Below are 18,530 nucleotides of genomic sequence, written 5' to 3' on the forward strand. Positions count from 1 at the left end.
TTACTTTGAAACACTCTAAAAATAATAACTAACTTTTGCCTAGTCCTTTACAGTTTAGAACTGCTTTCATATTTATTATCTTTGTTCGTTTGTTCATCCATTTAACAAATATTGAACGCTTGCTGTATGTCAGGCACAATATGTCAGGCCCTGATGAGTAAGAGATGACTGGACGTTATCCCTGCCTGAAGAACTGGGGGGGTGGTAGACTTGTGAACTCCTAACTAGAGCACTCCTGGGAGTTAAATATTATTAATAAGATATTCATCTCCTTGTCATTTAAGACAAGGGGTTCAGAGAGGTTAACTTATATGCCTAAAAGTACATAATCAATTAATGGCAGAGCTTTTGTTTCCACTCAAGCCCTTGTGTCTTCACAATCTGAGCACTTTGTACATATGACTCCACTAGTCATTATGTATTTGAAAGCATCATTTACATGATGTTTTACATCTCAAATTGTTATTAATTTAGTATTTTCTGTACAACCAGTCCAAATTAGGGTGAGTAGAGTATTTGTCAAATCCACTGAATTTGCTCGATGGATTAAAATGAGATTCTGCAGCTATGATAGCCTCAGCCTCCTCAAATGGATCAGTTTCAAGTGTTTAAGTGGAGAGCTTTGTTTGAACTTCCTTCTGACTTAGTAAGTGCTCCATGCTTTCTTCCTTTTGTGGCCCATATTTTACAGAGAAAAAGAGAGACCAGTAGTTCTGTCCTTTGGCAAATGAGAAGGCAGCTTCTTCTGGAGTTGATGGGCATTCTTCCCACAGTAAGAAGTACCCGCATTGTGGAAGAAGCTGATGTGGAGATGGAGCCCAATGTGTCTGTGTATTCGGGGCTGAAAGAAGAGCATGTTGTGAAAGCCAGTGCACTCTTACGTCTGTACTGTGCTTTGATGGGGATCGCTGGACTCAAGTATTCAATAATTTGATATTTTACCTTTTTGTCATTTTACTTTCTTGTTTCTAATCCCAAGAAAGTGAGCCACAGGCCTTTTATTCAGAGGATTTGGGTTTTCTATTGGGCTTAGGTAGTGAGCTCGCCTATATCAAGAATGAAGGCCTCAGGCAAACATTCCTAGCTGGGATTTATCCATCTATTTTGGTCTGATTGTAAATAGAGTTATGTAAATACGGGAGGAGCGAGAGCAGTTTAAGAAACCTATGCCTCTACCACAGCTTGACATGACTCTCATGAGTGATCTGTGAGTTATCCTTTACCTAGCCCATGCAGCTAGTTGAAGTAAATGTGTTCTGTGTTTCCTTTTACAACTGAGATCATAGATTGTTTAAAATTGATATGATGCGATTATTAAGCACGAGATTTCTTAGTCACTGACTACATCCTTTTGAATACTGTCCTCAACTGTTATACATGTAGTCCTCACTTTGCATGTCTCTGTTAACTTGAGTTTCAGATACCACACTTTAGTTAAGTAACACTGCTCCCTCAACAACTAATGTATCAGTTACCATGATACATTAACCAAATTATTGTATAAAGTACAAACTTTGCTGAGAGCTTTTTAAGCCACAAATCACTGTGTAAATAAAAGAGGCACATCATGAGCAGTGACCAATCACATCATTTCTTTTAAAATCTTTCAGTAACTAGTCCATGTACAAGTATTACTCAGTTCATGAACAGACAGCAAAGTGAGTAGTAGTATCATCTCCTTGTCTCTCAGTGAATAAACCCATGTGATATTTTACAGAAATGGATAATTGAAAGAGGGAATTGGCCAATAAAAATGAAAGTGTAGCAAAGAAAGTAGTTAACGCTGGAAGTGACATGTGAGCCAAACGTAAATAGAAGAAACAGCTGACTGTGAGGATGTTGGCAGTGCTGCCGTTTGAGAGACCCTAGATACGTAGCCAGGTGAGCTTAGTGAAGGCGAACTTGAGGAAAGTCATTGTGACAAAAGGGATGAAGACCCAGAGGACTGATGCTGACAAAAATCTTCACATTAAAGGAACTCTCAGATATTTCATGACTGGAACTACAAAGGATAAAATATTGGAAGCTGATCCAAACTTAGAAGGGGGTATGATAATTCATCAAGGCTTAGAGAAGATGCTCACTCCATATTATAAGTTATACAATGAGAAGATGGCAAGGGCTGTTCAAACTACTCTTGATAAATCTTTTACAAAGAAAACACTTTAATTCCCAATGTTTCTAATATATCCAATTATAGAATGCTGTATAAATATTAGTTTTACTATTTAAAAAAATTTCCCTATTCATTGTAACCAACAGAGTTTTTAATGTCCTGACAAAAATTTTAAAAGTCGTGGAACAGCTGTAATTTTCCCCATTGATTATTAAGATCTTGATGCAGTTTCAGCTTGCATCGTTATTTTTATGGTCCCACACTACTGTGCAAAGTGGGGACTACCTGTATTTGTGTCTGAGGAAAAACACTAGTTGTGAATTCAACAGTTTTGCTTTTGACGTCTTAAGATATTAAAGATTTTATAAGTAGTGAGGTACATTATAAAGCTCAAGGTTTGTATCTGAAAGGTTAAACTGTTGAGAAGTCCCTTCTTCCTTCTCTCAACTGAAAAAAGCAAAACCTAATAATGTATTCCTTTTTTAGACCAACTGAGGAAGAAGCTGAGCAATTACTGCAGTTGATGACAAGCCGTCCTCCTGCCACACCAGCTGGGGTTCGCTTTGTTTCACTTTCCTTTTGTATGCTCCTGGCCTTTTCTACACTTGTCAGGTACCCAACTATATAACTGTACTATTTTCTCAAGGTCTGCTTTTGTTTATTTATTAAAACACATGTACAAAATTAATTAGGAGCTTACTACAAAATGGTCTAAGATAGGGACATTGGTATTATTTAATAAAAGGATATCAGTAGCATCTCCTGTATGCCAGTTATTTTATTTGTCTTTATCAAAGTTTCATGTACACATTGTTTAAAGGAGTCAAAAGAGTTCTTCAAGATTCGAGGCAAATTGTAGTCCTTATTCCCCACTCTCCCTGTTTCCCCTTCCCTAGAAGCAGCTTCTTTCAGTTCTTTCAGCTGATTCTTTTGGTTTTTACTACCGCATCTTTATTAACATGTTTGTATTCGCTACATCCTGATTTTTCGTTTTAGGAGTATTTGTTGACTTCCCACTATGAGAATAAGGAATTAGTTCTCTCTTTTCTCTCTGTCCTCAACATATCTACACATCCTTTCTATCTTTCCATTCTCCCAGTACAGTTATTATTTTGCTTTGACCAACACATAGTTGTTTATGTTACACTATTGGAAGCGCAACCAAGCAGTAGATGATTACTTTTCTTTTGCAAAACTTGTTTCTCCATTAATAATTATCCTGTGTTTTTGTTCTTTGTTTTTCATTTGCTCTGTATTTTGTGTGCTTACATTAATGCAATCTCAAACACTCTGCCAATCTAAACCTCCTCTCAAGATGTTCAGACTCATTAGATATTCTGCCAGTTTCATTTTCTTGAGGAAATCTCTCCTGGAACATTTTGACCTCCCATCTGAACTGGCTACCTCTGCACCTGGTACACAGCTCTCATCTGGGAATTGCTCTTCACTATTATTTTGGGGACTTGCTTCAGCTGTCCTTTGTTGGGTCTTCTGTTTCCTGCATCTTATGTCTCCATCTTTTTACTTTTATTTATTTATTTATTTATTTATTTGGCTGTGCCGGGTCTTAGTTGAGGCAGTCGGGATCTTCCTTGTGGCATGCGGTATCTTTAGTTGCAGCACGTGGGATCTTTAGTTGTGGCATGTGAGATCTTTTAGTTGCAGCATATGGGGTCTAGTTCCCTGACCAGGGATTGAACTGGGCCCCCTGCATTGGGAGCGTGGAGTCTTAACCACCGGATTACCAGGGAAGTCCCTCCATCTTTTTTAATTTGCTCCCTCATTTTGCGTCTTTAGAATGGGTATGTGAGAGGTAAATTATTTTAAGACTGGGTATGTCTGAAAATGTCTTTATTCTGCTTTGACACTTGATTGATAGTTTGATGGGGTATAGAATTCTAAGTTGGAAATAATTCCCTTTGAGGATTTTGAAAGTCTTGCTCTATTGTCTTCTAACTTCCAATGTTACTGTTGAGAAATCTGATGACATTCTGATTCCTGGTCCTTTTTGCGGCTTGTTCTTTTTAAATATGGAGTCATGTAGGATTAGCCTTTTGTCCCTAGGATTTCTTGTTTTGTTTTGTTTTGCGGTACGCGGGCCTCTCACTGTTGTGGCCTCTCCCACTGCGGAGCACAGGCTCCGGACGCGCAGGCCCAGCGGCCATGGCCCACGGGCCCAGCTGCTCCGTGGCACGTGGGATCCTCCCGGACCGGGGCACAAACCCGCGTCCCCTGCATCGGCAGGCGGACTCTCAACCACTGCGCCACCGGGGAAGCCCTGTTTCTTTTTTATACTGTCTACTGCTTCATCATGGCATGGTTTCTCTGATATTAATCAAAATGATTGAAGGGGTTTTATTTGTTCTGTTTCTTTTCTCTAAGTTTCTTTTTTTCTGCCTTTTTTTGTTCTATATTTTTCAACTTAGAAGGTTTTTTTCAGGTTTGGTAATTCTTGATTGTCTGTTCATATTTAAGAGTGGGAAACTAAAAAGCAGGTTAGAACTTCTGAATGCATAGATGGGAAACTCTTGGGCTTTTCAGAGTCTTAGAGAAGACTGTTGTCTTGCTTGGGGAGTGGAGGCCTATAAATAAAGTGAGGGTTAAGGGCTGGGATGTCTCAGACTGCAGTATAAGCATTCACATAATTCTTCTACTTTCAGAAAGGTGCTCTAGATATCCCTGATTGTCCGTCAGTTCAGAGACACCTTTTTACTATATCCAGAGAATAGATCTCTAGTCTTCTCCTCTCTACTGGGGGATGGGTATTCATCTAGGTGTGTAGAATGGAGGTGATTTGGAGGTCTACTGCTCATACAGACTGTCGATATTTAGTCTCTGTCTTCATTCTCACTCCCAGAACTGCCTGGAGTTGTCAGTTTCTGAGGCCTTTGGGGATTCTGTGGTGTAAGTGGCAGATTGGTTTTCCCACCTGTCAGTTTAGTGTTCTGCTTTCTCGGGTCTGCTAGGTCAGTTATCACTCATCAGTGTTGGCTCTGTCTTCCAGTATTTTGTGTTGTTGTCCCTCTTCATCATCCTATGCATTTATGCCTTTTAAGAAAATCCCTTTAATGTAGTTGGAATTGTGTGTTTCAGGAAGGTATGAAATTAAGTATGTGAAATGAAGTACTTTCTTTTCTCTTTACCTGAAGTAGTTTCTTGCTTTCTTTAAAAATTTATTTTATTAAATTATAGTTGATTTACAATGTTGTGTTAGTTTCTGGTATATAGCAAAGTGATTCAGTTTTATATATATATATATATAAAACCTGAAGTAATTTCTAAGCATTGTCTCTAATCCTCATTACTTCTGTAAGGTGGGTATTTTTATCTTTATATTATACGTAGGAGAGCTAAAGTTCAAAAAGATTATTTAAATTTCTTGTTCAGGGTCACACTAACAGTGATTAGCAGAGATGGGATTCCCACTCAGATCTGGCAGGCTCTAAAGCTGTAATCTTTCTACTACATAACACCGTCTTTTATTAGAGGAATGATTTAGGTGTGGTTGAGAGTGACCTTTTTAATTTTCTTAGCTTTGGGTAGCAGGCTTTGTAGTTGCTTTTCGTTTTACCTGTTTACACTGCAATGAAGTAGAAGGAGATCAATGAAAATTATTTTTACAAATCAAAATTATTCCCTTTAAACAAGTCATTCTTGTTGGTGTGTTTTTATAACCATTTTTCATATCTGATGAGCCCCTGGCTGTTTCTTTTTACTTTTGAATAGTGATCACTTTTTTCTCTGTCATTTTGAGTTCTGCTCAAAATGCTTCTATAAACTAAATTTCATTTTCCAGGTAAAAGATGGTCTGAGTTATTACTGTCCTTGTACTCAGTTTGTGACTTTTTGGTGATTAAGTTTTAACACTAGATTTTTTTCTATATGAAATAAGTATCAGCTGTTAGTATGTACAGTTATCCTAACATTTTAATCCCAAAGGACCTTTGTTTTTCCAAGGAATGTGAGGACATTTACTCTCTCCAACCTTCAAATGCAGTAACTGAGACTTTGAGAGGGTTTGACTATTCATATGCATAGAGAAAAGTAAAGGTTCTCATTCTTCTTCTGTAGAGCTGCTTCATATCTCAATGACAATTAATGTCCAATTCAACAAGCCATTATTTTGAGGAAAAAATAATTTCTACCAAAAATAATTCCAGAATGATCTTTTATTCTTATGCTAGTATATCTGACTTAAACCAGTGACTTCTGATATGTTTTATATAGTACGCCTGAACAGGAGCAGCTAATGGTAGTGTGGCTAAGTTGGATGATAAAAGAAGAAGCTTATTTTGAAAGGTAAGACGACTTTTTGTTTCAGTTAGCTGAGTAAGTTTTTCTTATCCCTTTCTTTGGAAATTCATATTTTCTTTTCTGTTTCAACAGTACTTCAGGCGTCTCTGCTTCTTTTGGGGAGATGTTATTGTTGGTTGCTATGTACTTTCATAGCAACCAACTTAGTGCTATCATTGACTTGGTCTGTTCTACTTTGGGGATGAAGGTAATTTCCTTTTATCTTCTTTCTAAAGACAGTGTTTCTAAGCTGGACATTTTCTTGTAATGTTAAGTAAATAGATTGTTTTCATTTTGAAATAATTTTAGTTGTTTAATAGTTTGAAACTATCAAGAGCTCTTAGAAAAAAATACATTATGAAAACACTATTCACAAGAATAATAGGTGTTCTATGTAGAAAACTTAGAAAACACAATAAAGAAGGGAAAGATATAATTCCATGTTCAGAGATATCAGGTACTGTTAATAGTCTGGTATCTGTTCTTTCTTTAAATTGATATACATACTTTGTAATTTTAATGAATTTACCAATATATGATAAGCACTTCCTCATATCCATAAATATTCTAATACAATATAATATTTTTTTTTTTTTTTTTTTTTTTGCGGTACGTGGGCCTCTCACTGTTGTGGCTTCTCCCGTTGCGGAGTACAGGCTCCGGACACGCAGGCTCAGTGGCCATGGCTTATGGGCCCAGCCGCTCTGCGGCATGTGGGATCTTCCCGGACTGGGGCACAAACCCGTGTCCCCTGCATCGGCAGGCAGACTCTCAACCACTACGCCACCAGGGAAGCCCTAATTTTTAATGGCTGCATTGTAGTTCATCATATGGACCGATCATGATATTCTTAATGGATCTTTTCTTATTTGCCATGTAGATTTTCCAGTTTCTGAATAATGCTTAGATGAATATCCTTATGTATGTAAATATATGCACAGGCACTCATACATGTATATCTTCAAACACTTTTTGGATTATTAGGATGAAGTTCTAGAAAGCAGTACTAAGTTGAAGTATGGTGATGTTAAGCTGTTTAATGTGTATTGCCATATTATCTTCCAGAGAGATTATACCAGTTTAACTGTTGTCATTAGTGAATGAGAGTGCCTATTTTCCTAAACTCTCACCATCACTGGGCATTACCATTCTTTTTAATCTTTGCAAATATGGTGAAAAATCGTCTTACTTATTTTGCATTTCTTTGATTACTAGTAAAACTATGGTTATTATTTTTTATAGTTACAGTTTATATAGAAGTTTTTTTGGGTAGTTTTAAAAAATCTATGTGTTTTAGCTGGTTTATTTCTTTTGTGAAAGGCTTATTGACGTCCCAGTTTTTCTATAGGGATTTTTATTGATTTATTTTTCCTTTTACTGATTCAGAAGGGCTCTTTATATGTAAATGATATGCTCTTATGCCTTATATAGCATATTGGGTTGGCCAAAAAGTTCTTTTGGGATTTTTTATAACATCTTATGGAAAAACCCAAAGGAACTTTTTGGCCAACCCAATATTTCGTTGATTTCAAGACATATTTTACCCAATATTGAAACTGGGATTCATTTTACAGTTGATGTGTAATGTTAATGTGGTAGTGTTTCACCTCTTTTTTTCTTGAAAAGCTACTATTAAATCTGTGGTGCATCTTATAATCCTTATTGTCTTTAAAAGTGGAGAAGTACAGGGCTTCCCTGGTGGTGCAGTGGTTGAGAGTCCGCCTTCCGATGCAGGGGACGCAGGTTCTTGCCCCAGTCCGGGGAGATCCCACATGCCGTGAAACGGCTGGGCCCATGAGCCATGGCCCCTGAGCCTGCGCGTCCGGAGCCTGTGCTCCGCAACGGGAGAGGCCACAACAGTGAGAGGCCTGCATACCGCAAAAAAAAAAAAAAAACAAAAAAAGTGGAGAAGTACAATATAATATGTCGCAGTTGATTTTTCCCAGTCTTTTTTGCCATGTGAAAATTATTATTTTCAATGTGTGTAATACATTAAATATTTCTTTTGTGGTTCTTACTTTGTTTTTCTGCTTAGAAATGTTTTTCTTTCCTTAGGTTTATAGAAACGGTCACCTATATTTTCTTCTAGTGTTTTTGTGGCCTCATGTTTTAAAGTTAAATTTTTAATACATTTGGAGTTGATTTTGGGTATGGTGTCATGTGCAAATCTTTATAGGTATTATCCAGAAAGATAGTTATCCTACCTCCATTTATTGAATAATCCACTTCTTCCCACTGACTTGAAATGCCAATAATGGTATATTTACTAAGTACTTTTATATGTTGGTTCAGTTTCTGAGGAAAACCACACTTTAATGTTGGGTTTGAGAAGCTACTTCTGAAATAGAGTATTTGAACATTAATTTTATATATCACAGTCATTTTAGATAATAAATTTACCAGAGAAAATTGTGCTTTATATATTTTATTTTCACATGCTGTTGAAATTCTTTTGATTGTTTTAGATTGTAATTAAGCCAAGCTCCTTGAGCAGGATGAAGACTATCTTCACACAGGAAATTTTTACTGAGCAGGTACTTCTTTTAACTTTATTCTTAGGTACTTCTTTAACTTTCTTTTACAACATTCTTTGGGGAAAAACTTGTATGTTTCAGTTTAGGAGCATTATATAGTTTTTTTATTCCTTTTTAGTTTCCAGTGATGATTTATTTAATCTTAGAAACTTCTGTAAAGAATAATCCTATTTAAAATTTACTTTTAAAGCTATTTACTACATACAGAAGCATGTAATAAATAAATTTACATATTTTGGAGACTTTGAATAGATACTTAAGAATATAGTCTTAGATATTGATGGTAGCTCACATAGGGTAATCAACTGGTATTGTCAGGAGAAAAATAACATAGAAACCTCTTTAAACCTTTTCAGCTGTGAGGTGCATGTCTAACTAGATGATAAGCTAGAGTCTAAATTTCTTATTCTAGTATTTACCTGTTCTTATTTAGTTTCAGCACTTTTGTCCATGGGTAATCCTAATGATATTTTATTTTTCCAGTGATGGAGACTATTCTTTTTTTTTTTCTTTTTTAAAAATTGAATTATAGGTGATTTACAATATTGTGTTAGTTTTAGATATATAGCAAATGATATGGTTATACATATATATGTGTATATATCTATATTCTTTTTTTTATTCTTTTCCATTATAGTTCATTACAATATATTGAATATAGTTTTCTGTGCTATACAGTAAATCCTTATTGTTTATCTGTTTTATATATGATACTGTGTATCTGTTAATCCTATACTCTCAATTTATCCCTCCCCATCCTTCCCCTTTGGTAATCATAAGTTTGTTTTCTATGTCTATGAGTCTGTTTCTATTTTGTAAATAAGTTCATTTGTACTGTTTTTCAGATTCCACATATAAGTGGTATCATACAATATTTTTCTTTCTCTAACTTACTTCACTTAGTTTGATAATCTCTAGGTCATTCCATGTTGATAAAAATGGCATTATTTCATTCTTTTTTATGGCAGAGTAATATTCCATCACACACACACACACACACACACACACACACACACACACACACACCATTCATCTGTTAATGGACACTTAGGTCACTTCCGTGTCTTGGCTATTGTAAATAGTGTTGCCATGAACATTGGGGTGCGTGTATCTTTTTGAATTAGGGTTTTTGTCTTTGACGGAGACTATGCTAAAATTTAAAATTAATTCCTGGGACTTCCTTGGTGGCGTGGTGGTTAAGAATCCGCCTGCCAATGCAGGGGACACAGGTTCGATCCCTGGTGCAGGAAGATCCCATGTGCTGCAGAGCAACTAAGCCCATGCACCACAGCTTCTGAGCCTGTGCTCTTGAGCCTGCAAGCCACAACTACTGAAGCTCGCGTGCCTAGAGCCCCTGCTCTGCAATTAGAGAAGCCACTGCAGTGAGAAGCCCATGCACCACAACGAAGACCCAACGCAGCCAAAAATAAATAATTTAATTAATTAAAAAAAATAAATAAAATTAGTTCCCACGTTCATTTATCGATTTAAATCTCATAATACAAAAATATGTATATCTTAAAAAATGAAATATTTGAAAATACTCATAGATCTGTAATTCTTGCTTCTTTTTTTTTTTTTTGGCGGTACGTGGGCCTCTCACTGTTGTGGCCTCTCCTGTTGCGAAGCACAGGCTCCGGACGTGCAGGCTCAGCAGCCATGGCTCACGGGCTTAGCCACCCCACGGCATGTGGGATCTTCCCCGACCGGGGCACGCGGACTCTCAACCACTGTGCCACCAGGGAAGCCCAATTCTTTCTTCTTTTAGTTTAATTAATGTTCTCGGGAATTCCCTGGCAGTCCACTGGTTAGGTCTCTGCCTTTTCACTGCCAAGGGCATGGGTTCAATCCCTGGTCAGGGAACTAAGATCATGGAAGCTGCGTGGTGCAGCCAAAAAAAAAAAATTCTCATTCCTTTACCAAACTCTGCCTTCTCCCATCAATGCACATACACTCCCACATAACAGTCACACATAGGATGTAGGAGACTCGTAAGTTATTTTTCATGTGTTTAGTTTGAACTAACTGGAAGACACCTTTGGGGAGGGTGTCTGAAAGACAATTAGTGGTCTGTGCATGACACAATGAGAATAACAATAAAAATTCCTGTTTATATTTATGTGATACTTTATAAGTCACATATATTTTTCCAAAGAAATTTATTTCCCTCTCGCAAAAACCTTTTGAAGCAAGTAAGACAATATTGTCTCGTTTTGTAGATGTGAAAATAGACTCAGAAGATAAAATGACTTAGCTAAAGTCATTGAGCCCAGATTTTATGATTCCAAATTTTATATATTTTTTAATCTTACTCTAACCCCCATCAACATATCTGTGTTCAGAAGCAAATTTTAAAATGTAGAGAACTTTACAAATACCTAAATGTATGATGCTACCTCATCACTCAAAAATAATTAAATCACGTAATAATTGGTTTTTATCATTCCTTCCTGAGGACCACATTTGTATGAAGTTTTGACAGTCTACCTGGCTAATCCTCCCTCTTTCAGAATAATTTTATATTTGGTTCTGTCATATGTATTAATACTATTTTTCCCTTTTAGGTTGTCACAGCTCACGCAGTTCGTGTCCCTGTCACCAGCAACCTGAGTGCCAACATTACTGGATTTTTGCCTATTCATTGTATTTACCAGCTTCTGAGGAGTCGTTCCTTTACAAAGCACAAAGTATCAATAAAAGTATGACCTTACATTTATATTTCAAGCTACAACCTAAGTTAATGCTTTCTTCCCAGTTCCGTTTCAATTTGTAGACCTTTGCTGTGGGTTTCGTGTGTGAAGTGTGTCTAGTTACTTGTCATTTATATAGTTATAGTAAATAGGCTCTCAATTTCAGATTTTTTTTTTTAATTTTTTTTTGCGGTACGTGGGCCTCTCACTATTGTGGCCTCTCCCATTGCGGAGCACAGGCTCCAGACGCACAGGCTCAGCGGCCATGGCTCACGGGCCCAGCCGCTCCGCGGCATGTGGGATCTTACCGGACCGGGGCACGAACCCGTGTCCCCTGCATCGGCACGCGGACTCTCAACCACTGCGCCACCAGGGAAGCCCAATTTCAGATTTTTAAAACAGTATAACTGTTCAGTTATTTACAAAATGTACACTAGTACCTTTTAAATTCTCAGTAATATCATTTAGCTATTTCATTAAACCTTAGTAAAAATTGCCGTTTTCTGTACTTGGTTTTGTTCATCAAACTGAGAAAGTTGCTGGTTAGCCATGGCCAGTATTCGTACATTTGTCATAAGGACATCTAACATCTAACTTGAACATATTTTTGATATGTTTTCAATTTGTTATGTAGTTGGCTATACCAAACAGTTAAAAGGTCCTCTAAAGAAAAGGCTGAACCCCAGGAGGTAAAAGAAATCTGTTTGGACCTTTTCTAAGAGGCAATTTTATTTATAAAGAACCATGAACAATATATACATTGATATATCACATTTAATTATCCTTATTATCATGATTTAGTGAAGTTATTTTCCATCTTGATTGTATCGTCTGCTTCTTTATATTTTTAGCAATATAATAGATAAGAATTAAGAGTCCAAATGCCCACCCAGCATATCTTCTTGGCCTCTATTTGTGTAGATAGTTAATCTCCCGTAAGTGGTTGTCAGAGTCACTTTCTTAATCTGTCTGAGGGTTTGTTGTGAAGAGCTGTCCCTCTCGCTAAATTTCTTTCTGTTGTGGGGTCTTCTACAGCAACACATATGGTGCTCTAAACACTGATATAGAAGGGACTTAACAGTGTTTTTCCCACTACTTGAAAACTAATAGATTAAAAACCCGAAGTCCAAACTCAAAACTCATCATTTCTGATTTATCTTCCACTTCACGGTATTCTCAACTTTAGGGTATAAAAGTATTTCCTATTTTTAAATCAAAGACAACTGTGAAACTGGATAATAACTGCTAAAAGTTAATAGTTTCACTGATTCATAAATCATGTAAAATTATATGTGCTTTTAAAATTTTGCTTGCCTTTTCTTATTGCCATAATTGATTTGGTGCCTGCAACCTTCTTTTTTAGGACTGGATTTATAGACAGCTCTGTGAAACCTCCACTCCACTCCATCCTCAACTACTTCCTCTGATTGACGTGTACATAAATTCTATACTTACTCCTGCATCTAAATCTAATCCAGAAGCCACAAATCAGCCAGTCACAGAACAGGAGATACTCAATATTTTCCAAGGAGTCATTGGGGTAAAATAGTGGCTTTTCTACATTTATTAGCTTATTTTTCTTTTATTCTTTGGACTGACTCCATGTTTTTTCCCTGATTATTAGAGGAGAACAACTTCTAGGTGGTTCTGAATTTAAGATGGTATTCAGTTTTTTTAGATTACTTATAAATATTAAAAGAATGGTATTAGTTCCAAGTAGTTTGTTGAATAGGCACTTTTTGAGGAATTCTTTCAAGAGCTCCATTTTCCTTTTGTTTTTTTTTGGCCGCGCTGTGCCCCTTGCATTGGGAGTATGGAGTCTTAACAACTGGACCTCCAGGGAAGTCCCAGGAGCTCCATTTTAAAGCTTAAGGAGTGCTGTGGAAGTTGTGTGTTTACCAACGGACTACATGACATTTCCACACATTCAACCAGCTTTATTTAGTTTCCTGGGGATCTAAGATCTACCTAGACTATTAATGGAAAACTTGAAGAAAATCTTTTTTCTCCAAATATACTTAACTGTCCAATATCATTTTTAGGAATTATTTTCTTTGTGGTAATTTCAGATAATACTTGAGACTCCTGTAAAGCTTTTTGAGAAGCAGCCTGATGGGGCTGCTGTTGCCTTTTTTTCCCTATCTTCTTTTTTTTGTGGTACGTGGGCCTCTCACTATTGTGGCCTCTCCCGTTGCGGAGCACAGTCTCTGGACGTGCAGGCGCAGCGGCCATGGCTCATGGGCCCAGCTGCTCCGCGGCATGTGGGATCTTCCCGGACCGGGGCACGAACCCGTGTCCCTTGCATCGGCAGGCGGACTCTCAAACACTGTGCCACCAGGGAAGCCCTATCTTCTTTTTTTTTTTTTAAAAACAGTAACTTTAAAAAATTTTTATTTATTTTTGGCTGCGTTGGGTCTTTGTTGCTTTCTCTAGTTGCAGTGCGCGGGGGCTACTCTTCGTTGCAGTGCATGGGCTTCTCATTGCGGTGGCTTCTCTTGTTGCTGAGCACGGGCTCTAGGGCGCGCGGGCTCAGTAGTTGTGACACGTGGGCTCAGTAGTTGTGGTGCACGGGCTTAGTTGCTCCACGACATGTGGGATCGTCCCGGACCAGGGTTCGAACCCATGTCCCCTGCATTGGCAGGCGGATTCTTAACTACCGCACCACCAGGGAAGCCCCTTCCTATCTTAAAAACTGTTAAGCATGTTGCTTTTCATCTCCCAAGCCATCTCAAATTTAACTTAGACTTCACGTTGTCTCTTTGAGTTTAATGCGAACACAGCAACACTTCTCCCAACTTGTTCGAGCTTGGGAGCAGCAACACTGAATAATCTATTTTGAATGCTTTTGCTATCAAAAAGCACTCATGAAATTTAACAGTATTTTAAAGTATTTATAATATTACCTCCAGGGTGACAACATCCGCCTTAATCAGCGTTTCAGTATCACAGCACAGCTTTTGGTGCTTTATTATACACTGTCTTACGAAGAAGCTCTCCTAGCAAACACAAAGACTTTAGGTAAGTTGTGCATAGGCGAATGTTTCTAGTGATAGTTCATCTTATTTGCTTATATTTTGTTACTCTCTAGGCTGCTGTATGAGAAAATAAGGTCAAATATTCTAGCAAGCTCCAGCATCATTCTGCAGTCTTCGCAATGGAGGCATTGTGTACTCTGAGGCATAAATACACGCATGTGTGGGCATATAACCACCTCTTAAGGCTCAGTGCTGCTTTTAGCGGGCTGAATTAATGGATAACTGAATTGTTTGTATTTTAACAATTTTAGTGACCTTACTAACTAAATGTAAATTAAGAGATAAACCTAAAGGAACTGCAACTGAAATATTTTTACTTGATTTCAATCTGTGCCCTATTCTTCCTTCCATTAGTGTGAAGAGTAACAGTCTAATCAAAGCAGTAGAAAAAAACCAGTAGTAGGTTTTCCTTTGCCATTGAAATTATCACTGAACTAGGCTTTCAGACTTAGCTATTTCATATAATATCAGAAGGTTAGATTTAGCATAAATGATATCACTATAAAGTAGTACGTTTTCCTCTATTTGAAAAAGAATATTCACCTGTATTTTAGGCTTGTTAAATATATTTAGTTCCATATTTGAAACACAAAGAGTGTCATTAAAAAGTCGTAGGCATTGAGTATATAATGCAGGGAGAATTCTTTTAAGGGAGGTTAATATGTCATAGCTGAGTGGTTTTACTTTTTGAAAGTTATAAATTAAAGTTACTCTTCAGTGTGTGGCAGACCAGTTTCTTTTATTTTTCCGAAGTATTGTGTTTTAAGTATTCTGTGCATTTCTTGGCTGCTTTCTTTTCTGACTACAGGTGTCAGGGTTGTACAGATGATATACCACAACTGTAATTATAGTCTTTGTCATATCAGGGACAAGATGGGCTAATAATAAGCATTAGGGGGCTCCCACTTTTATCCACATGTAATGAATTCTTTTAAGGAATATGACACTTGTGATTTAATGGATAGTAGGGGAATGAGTTACGAGGAGGTATTCTGGGGAGAACTCTGACCGTTAATACTGTAGCAGGGGACTAAGATACACCCTTAGTTTTTGTTTAAATTAATGTCTAGCAAAAAAAAATCTTAATACAGAAAAGTACAGAGACTAGTGTAGCCAACTTTTGTGTATATACCATGCAGAATTAACAGGTCACTCAGAATTTTTTGGACTGGAAGGACCTTTAAAGATTATGTATCCCAGTCCCCAGTGACATGCTCAGTTCAACCCTGGTTCGTGTGAAGCTGCTGTTCTTTATGCAATAGTCTGATGGATCTTAATTGGAAAGTTAAGGATTTTAGGTTAGGAGTACAACCCAGCCTGGATTGAGTCTTGGAAAAGGAACTGGGAGATTAGAGGAAAGTTGTTAGGTTTTTCTAAGATTCTAGGCAAAAGATGGTGGTGGTCTGGACTGGTAGCAGTGTGTATGTATTTTTTTCTTTTTTTTTTTTTTTGGCTGTGCTGGGTCTTCATTACTGTGTGCAGGCTTTTCTCTAGTTGTGGCGAGAGGGGACTACTCTTCGTTGTGGTGCACTGGCTTCTCATTGTGGTGCCTTCTCTTGTTGTGGAGCATGGGCTCTAGGCACGCGGGCTTCAGTAGTTGTGGCGTGTGGGCTCAGTAGTTGTGGTTCGTGGGCTCTAGATCGCAGGCTCAGTAATGGTGCAGGGGCTTAGTTGCTCTGTGGCATGTGCGATCTTCCTGGACCAGGGATCGAACCATGTCCCCTGCATTGGCAGGCAGATTCTTAACCATTGCACCACCAGGGAAGTCCCTGTATATGTATTTTGAGGGTAGAGCTGAGAGGTTTTGCTGATGGATTCATGAGGTTTGAGAGACAGGAGCCAAGGTTGATGTGGAGGCTTTTGGCCTAACCTATAAAATGGCTATGGACTGAAATAAATGAGCAGGTATGTGGGGGATCAGGAGCTCGTTTTGGACCTATGGAGTTTGAGATGTCTGATAGACTTTCAAGTGGGGATGTTATGGAAACAGTTGTAAATACTGGCCTAGAATTTAGGGGAGATACCAGCACTGAAGCTTTGAGATTCTTCAGCATATATATGGTATTTAAAATCATGACATTAAGTAAGATTACCGAACGGGAAGGTGTAGGAGGAGACTCAGGAGGATGTGTTGTCCTGGATGCCAAGGAAAGAATGTTTCAAAGAGGAGAGAGAGATCACCTGTGTAAAATGATGTTGATGGATCAAGTAAGGTTAGGACTCAGCTGATGACCGCATATAGCTTGCTGGAGGTCCTTTGACCTTTACAGTTTTATTAGTAAAGTGAACACTTGTTTTTAGGATGAAAGCCTGATTGTAGTGGATTCAAAAGAAAATTAGAGGAGATATACTGGAGACAGTGCGTACAGACAGTTCTTTTGAGGAATTGTAAAGAGAAGGAGAGAAATGAATGTGATCATTGGAGAGGAAAATGAGGTCAGGAGAGGACTTTTTTTTTAAGGTGAAAGAGCTAAGAGAATGTTTGTATTCTGTTGGGAGTAATCTAGTAGAGAGGGAAGGCTGATGAGAGAATCCCTGGAGGGATGTCCTTGATAAGTGAGAGGAGATGGGATGTAGAAGACAGATGGAGGGATCAACCTTTCCTTGGAGAATTTTTTCCCATAGTTCAGGAGATTTTTTTCTAGTCTAGTTTCTTATCTCCACAGGGAATAAATAATTGGAGAATATGTCACAACATGAGAGAATTTTGCTTTTCCACAGCCAAAAAAGATAAGTATTCTTCCTCAAATTTATTCGTACCTGTGAAGTTGTGTTGTAGTTTCAGTAGCTTGTTAACTGGTCTGTGGTTTTGGCCTTTATATTAAACATTATTAGCAGCCACCAGGTAGCCGTAGAAGCTCAAATATGGAATTCTGACACTTGAGATAGAGCCAAGTATTAGAATATCATAGTCATTAAAAAATGGGTTTGTATATATACATATTTTTTCACATATGCATATTTTTGATTTGTTTTAAAATATTTATAATACATGTGTATATATTAATTTTAGTTAAATAGTGTATTGATCCAAAAGAATATGTGTAAGAAATAATAATATAATAAATCCCTGTGTACTAATACCCAATTAAAATATGAGCATTACCATTATATTTCCAGTTTTTATACTTAAAAGTGTTTCCTATTTATTACATCTGAAGACTTTATTACTAGGTAAAAGTTTGTTTTTACATGCTTTTGAAGTAAAAACAATACTAATGAATATTGAACATATGAGAAACTGTTTATCTGCTCTTAAAGCAGCCAGTGGGATCCTAAACACAGTCTCACTCTTAAGTAGCTAAAAGTATTACTTGCTTAACTCTCTCCCTCAAGCTTAACTTCATTTAAAAACAGGGTCTGGCTGCCTTTTCTGCTTCTGTCCCGTTTCGTGTGAAGTTTCCTCCTTTGTCAGCAGCAGAACAAGACACATACTGTGGTATTTGGGAAACTGTAATGTTTACTGCCTCTGAATTCCTGAACTTGAAGTTTTTCTTTGCACTCGATAGTTAATTATTTTCTTCCTAGAAGAAAGTTAACTCTAACTGCCTCTATCAAAATGCAGAAACCTTTAAGCAAACACTGGCAGATGTTTTTTCTTGGCAGCTTGAAGTTTCAGTGCTGTAAAATCAAGTTTGACCAAAAAAGGTTCGAAGAGTTAAATGATTGTAGTGTAGAGTAACCGTATAAGAATTTTAAACTTATTTCATTATTTACCTGATTGCTTTCATATCTTAATGCAAAAGAACTGGCTTTTAAAATAAAAACATTTATTAAAAGTGTGTTTACTGGAGGAAATTGAGGAAGTGAAAAATGTACAAAGACCGAAGTAAAACCCATAATTCTGCTGCCCAGAGGTAAT

At 37.4% G+C, this 18,530-nt stretch overlaps 1 protein-coding gene across 4 annotated transcripts in view; it reads left to right on the plus strand.

The window, feature by feature from the left end:
- INTS2 (integrator complex subunit 2) overlaps nucleotides 1-18,530 on the plus strand; it is a 49,765-nt gene that overhangs the window by 11,229 nt on the left and 20,006 nt on the right. For all 4 annotated transcript variants that reach the window (XM_029211850.1, XM_029211854.1, XM_029211853.1 and 1 more), the window contains exons 8-15: nucleotides 692-918; nucleotides 2,603-2,728; nucleotides 6,344-6,415; nucleotides 6,503-6,617; nucleotides 8,875-8,943; nucleotides 11,508-11,642; nucleotides 12,997-13,173; nucleotides 14,543-14,651. In XM_029211850.1, coding sequence (XP_029067683.1) covers nucleotides 692-918; nucleotides 2,603-2,728; nucleotides 6,344-6,415; nucleotides 6,503-6,617; nucleotides 8,875-8,943; nucleotides 11,508-11,642; nucleotides 12,997-13,173; nucleotides 14,543-14,651 — 1,030 coding nt within the window. The remainder of the gene's footprint in view (nucleotides 1-691; nucleotides 919-2,602; nucleotides 2,729-6,343; nucleotides 6,416-6,502; nucleotides 6,618-8,874; nucleotides 8,944-11,507; nucleotides 11,643-12,996; nucleotides 13,174-14,542; nucleotides 14,652-18,530) is intronic.

This window comes from Monodon monoceros, unplaced genomic scaffold (genome assembly GCF_005190385.1).
Source record: "Monodon monoceros isolate NGI ecotype Baffin Bay Population unplaced genomic scaffold, NGI_Narwhal_1 Super_Scaffold_9, whole genome shotgun sequence".
Taxonomy (NCBI): domain Eukaryota; kingdom Metazoa; phylum Chordata; class Mammalia; order Artiodactyla; family Monodontidae; genus Monodon; species Monodon monoceros.